At 45.9% G+C, this 5987-nt stretch overlaps 1 protein-coding gene across 3 annotated transcripts in view; it reads right to left on the reverse strand.

The window, feature by feature from the left end:
- Window positions 1-5693, reverse strand: part of syngap1a (synaptic Ras GTPase activating protein 1a) — a 30928-nt gene extending 25235 nt beyond the window's left edge. For 2 of the 3 annotated variants that reach the window (XM_058047950.1, XM_058047949.1), the window contains exons 1-2: window positions 5051-5693; window positions 536-639 (exon numbers count right to left, since the gene is read on the reverse strand). In XM_058047950.1, the coding sequence (XP_057903933.1) occupies window positions 536-635 (100 nt within the window). In that variant the 5' untranslated portion in view covers window positions 636-639; window positions 5051-5693. The remainder of the gene's footprint in view (window positions 1-535; window positions 640-5050) is intronic. The other variant, XM_058047951.1, reaches the window with a different exon arrangement.
- Window positions 5694-5987: the final 294 nt, after the last annotated feature.

Raw genomic sequence — 5987 nt, forward strand, 5'->3', positions numbered from 1 at the left:
ATGTACTCATAAATACATCATAACAATGCAATATTTATTTCACGCTGTAAAGTTGCATATTTGTGACGTGTTTTCTTACAGCCTATTCCTGCTGTCTGTAAACGTTTGCAGCATTTCCTGGAATGCTGGCTTTTCAGCATTGATAGTTCCAGCTTGGACTTGAACAATTCCAGTGGACTGTTTGCATCTTATCTTCACGTCTTCACATATTCACGTGGAGGCTGTCCAGCCGTCCTTTTATATTTACAATTTTTTGAAAGTATTTTGAAAAAAATCTCAAAGATGAACATCAGTGTGGGACAGTCTCACCAAAATTGAACACAAACATAGCAACACAAAATCCAGATTGATTGAGCGAAAGCAGCACAGACAACAAGTTGCACACACACACAAACCCACGCCAAAATATCAAAATATAAATAGGCAAATACTGAATATATATACATATATATACGGATATATATATACATATAGAATACCTGGACCTGTGTGTGTGTGTGTGTGTGTGTGTGTGTGTGGGCTGGAACGCACTCACTTGGGGTCAAAACGCCGGGTCCGCCACAGCACACCTCCACTTGACCACCCAACCCAAACTGACCCTGATGTGGCAGCCACGACTTTGACGATGTGTCCATGCAGCTACGAGGCACACACACACACACACAAAGTCATAGAAATACACTCACTGAGAGGAACATCTGAGAGGAACATCTGATAGGAACATCTGATAGGATCATCTGATCTGAACATCCACTCTTTTGGATGCTAAGTAACACGAAGCCGCTGGCTAGAAACCCAGAGCTTGAAGAAAAACCTGAATCCAGTGACTCGCTCCCGTGCACACAGCGACTTTAATGGGGACCTATGATGCTAGTCGTCTTTCCGGACCTATAAAAGTTGTTACGATGTCAGCTGCAGTTGCCCTACAACAGTAAACAAACAACAGTATGTACCCCGAAGTCCTCAGGAGCGCTCAGGAGTGTGACCAATGGCAGCGGAGTGGGCGCGGCGGGAGGAGGGCAGGGGGTGGACGACATGAGACAATAGACTGTTTGGGCGGAAGGCAGGAAATCCATCTGGAAGAGGCGCAGAGTCTGGAAGCTCTAGAAAGCGTTTTGTGCTTTCACACAAAGCAGTGTGAAAGCACAAAGCAGTGTAGTGTGAAGCTGCTCTATAGGAGCCCACAAGTCAATGCGATGAGTATGATAGGTCCCCTTTAACAAAAAAACAGGAAGTTGGATGAATAACTAATTCTAATCATCTCAGCAAAAAATGGTTAAGAAATAAAAGTGTTACAAGATTAAGATACAATTTGAGATGGGTTTTTTTGAGTCATATTATTAAAAATGTTTTGTTTATTACATTGTATATCGCTTGAATCTAAGAAATGCTATTTTTAAAAAAAAGTATTTTATTGTAAAATATTTATTTTTCGGTTTGTTTGGTATGTTTTATTCTGTATCCCGGTTAGATGAGTTACACTTCAATGGGTCAAATATTCATTCATTACCGCTTTTTCCTCACAAGGGTTGCAGAGGGTGCTGGAGCCTATCCCAGCTGTCTCGGGGCGAGAGGCGGGGTACACCCTGGACTGGTGGCCAGCCAATCACAGGGCACATATAGACAAACAACCATTCACACTCACATTCATACCTATGGACAAAACATGCAAACGCCACACAAAGATGGCCGAGGGTGGAATTGAACCCTGGTCTCCTAGCTGTGAGGTCTGCGCGCTAATCACTCAACCGTCGTGCCGCCCCGGGTAAAATATTTATTTATCATATTTTTAGGTTTGATTGGTATGTTTTATTCTGTATTCAGGTTAGATGAGTTACACTTCAATGGGTAAAATATTTATTTATCATATTTTTAGGTTTGATTCGGTATCCAGGTTACACTTCAATGAGTAAAACTTTCCAAAAAAGAGCTAAAGGATCATTTATTTCCTGTATTTTTTGGCTGTTGGGATGGTTTTCTTGCCTGCCATCATGTATGTATATGTAGTATGTGTGGACTCTCATGCCATGTATGTGTGGACTGTCATGCTATGTATGTGAGGACTCTCATGCTATTATGTGTGGACTGTCATGCTATGTATGTGAGGACTCTAAAGAGCAGACCTCATCACGGTTGCCCTTTCCTGCCCTAAATGTCAATATGGCTGCTGCTCTGCCCCAAGCTGTTACTATGATTAATTGATAGCATCCCTTTGATAGATCATTTCATCATTTCTGATTGGAGTGCATTCAAGTTGGAGCTCAGCTGGGGAGGTCAGAGGTCAAGTAGCAGTCGGCATTTGTCCGAAAAGCAAAGGAAGGTCAAAGAAGATGTATATCTGTATGTATATGTTGTTTCCCCTGCTAAAAAGAAGCGCATCAACGATGGCGTCATCATTCATGGATTATGATCAGAAGGGTTTTGGTTCCAGAACATTCACAGAGGTTCAGAGCTTTAGTGTTCTTGGCAGAGAACATCCGTACTTGGATCATCCGCATCCTCCATCCGTGCTGCACTCGAGCTGACGTAGCATGAAGAGTGGCACAATTTAGCATCCAAGGATTCTGCCTGAGTGGAATGGCCAACGTATATTCTTGGCTCCTCAGTCGACATGTCAGACATGTAAGAATCCATCTTCTGTATAAATAAGCTCACAGCCTGTTGCAACTTTGCATGTTGCTCGGAGCGTGTGCCCGACTACGGTGCACCTTGTTCTCCAGCCTATACTCTGCTTCTTCTGATAGTAGTAGTAGTTCTGGTCGTCATTAGGACAAATGGGCACGGTCAAATACTAATTTACAAAAAAAGATATCATGTCTGTCTAATATTTTCATATAATAATAACTGCTGGAAAAGTCATTATTTGTCCTGATACCTAACATCGTATTTTTATCATTTGCAATTTTACGAGAAAAAAATCTACTTCTTGGAGAAAAAGGTCATCATTTTCCAAGAAAATTATTTTACCAGAATGTAAGAAGAATTGTAACAAAGCAAGTCTCCATGCTCCAAACTCATAAATCATATTTCATGTTTTAGCTCAGGGCGGCACGGCGGATGAGTGGTTAGCGCACAGGCCTCGCAACTAGGAGACTAGAATTCAATTCCACCCTCGGCCATCTCTGTGTGGAGTTTGCATGTTCTCCCCGTGCATGCGTGGGTTTTCTCCGGGTACTCCGGTTTCCTCCCACATTCCAAAAACATGCTAGGTTAATTGGCCACTCCAAATTGTCCATAGGTATGAATGTGAGTGTGAATGGTTGTTTGTCTATATGTGCCCTGTGATTGGCTGGCCACCAGTCCAGGGTGTACCCCGCCTCTTGCCCCAAGACAGCTGGGATAGGCTCCAGCATCCCCCGCGACCCTCATGAGGAAAAGCGGTAGAAAATGAATGAATGAATGTTTTAGTTCAGCTTTTCCTGGAAAGGACTTTCTTCCAGCTTTGGGTTGACTTCAAATGTCTTTCTGATGCGAGATTACAGCGCCATCTGTTGCTCTGGCATGCACTTGGCAGCTGAAAGGACACCATGGATGAATGAGGTCATGTGATTCATCTTATCCATATCTTTCTGCAAGTTTGCGTGACCACGCCGCAAAACGAGCAAAATGAACGGTGGGGTAGCGAAGCCATCGCTTTGACTGGCTTAGCTTGGAATGTAGCACAAATAGCTTTGGAAAAGTGCACACATCTTTTCTAACGGCCATTAGACTAATTTGCACAAACAACCTTTGGATATTGAGCTCACGGCTCTTCCATCACAAGATCCAGTTTGCACAAGATCCGGGGAGAACATGCAAACTCCACACAGAGATGGCCGAGGGTGGAATTGAACCCTGGTCTCCTAGCTGTGAGCTCTGCGCGCTAACCACAAGGACGCCTGTGACTACAGATGTAGTTTACCACCACCGGTGCGACTGAGGACTAAATAATAATAATAATAATAATGGCTTCAAACTAAAAAATGACTGGAAAAGTAGCAAATAAATACTGATGAGAACTAGCAAACTAGCATTAGCTTTGGCATGTACACTTAGCGGCTAATGCAGGCACGCCATGCCGTTGTTCACGTCATGCTAACGTAGTCAGAAATGAAATATGACTCAAAGATCCTCTATATGACAGGAGGGGCTCTGCTGTTTTGAAGCACCGACTGCAGGGGTGCCCAAAGGGTGCCCAAAGGGTGCCCAAAGGGTGCCCAAAGGGTGCCCATTTGCCACTCGCGACACATCATAGAAATAAAATTCATTCATTCATTCATTCATTTTCCTATCCCAGCTGTCTTTGGTCCACCCTGGACTGGTAGCCAGCCAATCACAGGGCACATATAGACAAACAACCATTCACACTCACATTCATACCTATGGACTAACCTAGCATGTTTTTGGAATGTGGGAGGAAACCGGAGTACCCAGAGAAAACCCACGCATGCACGGGGAGAACATGCAAACTCCACACAGAGATGGCCGAGGGTGGGATTGAACCCTGGTCTCCTAGCTGTGAGCTCTGCGCGCTAACCACTAGACTGCCGTGCCGCCAGAAATAAAATTACATTTTTGGTGACCGGTCCAGGGTGTGCACCGCCTCTCACCCAAAGTCAGCTGGGACTCCAGCATAGCCCCCCCCCCCCTCCCCCGGTGAAGACAAGCGGCTGGATGATTTGATGTTTCTATATGCATTCATATGAACATGAATGAATGTTTGGAGAATGTTTATGACGTCGGAGAGGCCGTAGGCACAAATTCAGACCACCCAGGGACGCCTGTGACTACAGATGTAGTTTACCACCACCGGTGCGACTGAGGACTAAATAATAATAATAATAATAATAATAATAATGGCTTCACTTCACTAGATCAAATCCAATCCATGATTATACCGAATTATGATTATTTTTACCAACTTGCTCCAAAAATCTTGGTCGCTCCCAAGTTTTGAACTGGCGGGAGTGTGATGCTGTTGAGGAGGCCTACCTAATTAGGCAGGCGTACCTAATGATTTGACAGCTGTGTGTGTGTGTGTGTGTGTGTGTGTGTGTGTGTGTGTACTCACCCAGTAAAGATGGGGTGCTACCTGATGAAGAAAAGAGCTCAGTCACATCAGTGTCTGCAGGCTGACCGTCTCAGTGGGTTGCCACGGCGATGGCTTCCAAGAAGTCCCGGCCGGTGTCGTCGTCCCTTTTGCGTGACCCCTCACTCATGCGTGTGTGTCTGATGTCGGCCTCCAGTGGAGTGTTTTAAGAGAAAGACATCCCTGCTCGCATCATCATCATCACTTCCATCACTCTTCTTCAACTCTCTCTGTGCTCATGATGCGTTCAATGCACCTGGAAACCGCATCCACGTTCACTTTTTTCCCCCACACAGAAATGAGACGGTTGGTGGAGGGTCGCACCGCCAGCAGGTCACCACGGCATCCAACACACACCTTCATGGAGACATCCAAAGTACACATCCAGGTGGAGTCCAGCCGTGGTGAAGCCACATTGGAAGCCAGTGTGATGCCTGCACATTTTCCCTCCTTCCGCTCGCTCGGTTCCGCCTCCTTTCTTAAAAAGCAGTCAGTCTTAGGTGCTCCCAAATCCACAAGCAGGTCCTCTAACAAAGTCCGCTACCGAACCGAGCCAGCGTCCGCGCGTCATCAGTCACACCTAATTGTGATTAAACGCAACGGCTGTGGCGGCAAGAGGAAGAGGCGCTCGCTGAACGGATGCGCCTCTCTCCGGAGGGCGGAGATAGAGAGATAGATGGAGCGGAGGGGGGGGGGGGGGGGGGGGGGGGCGCCGCCTCCGTGAGCGCTCTCTTCCCGCTGGAGGAACCCCACTGCGCCGCTTAATTGGAAGGAGATTGGGCGGCGTGATAAGGCTGAAATTACACCCCGAGTGTGTTTAATCCCCCACGCTGATTCCAATAAGTACATTCGGCGTGTGGAAGGACTTATGACTCGCGAATATTTATGACAGAGAAGGCTTTTGCACTGGATGGGAAAG

The sequence above is a fragment of the Doryrhamphus excisus genome, chromosome 14 (assembly GCF_030265055.1).
Source record: "Doryrhamphus excisus isolate RoL2022-K1 chromosome 14, RoL_Dexc_1.0, whole genome shotgun sequence".
Classification (NCBI taxonomy): Eukaryota; Metazoa; Chordata; class Actinopteri; order Syngnathiformes; family Syngnathidae; genus Doryrhamphus; species Doryrhamphus excisus.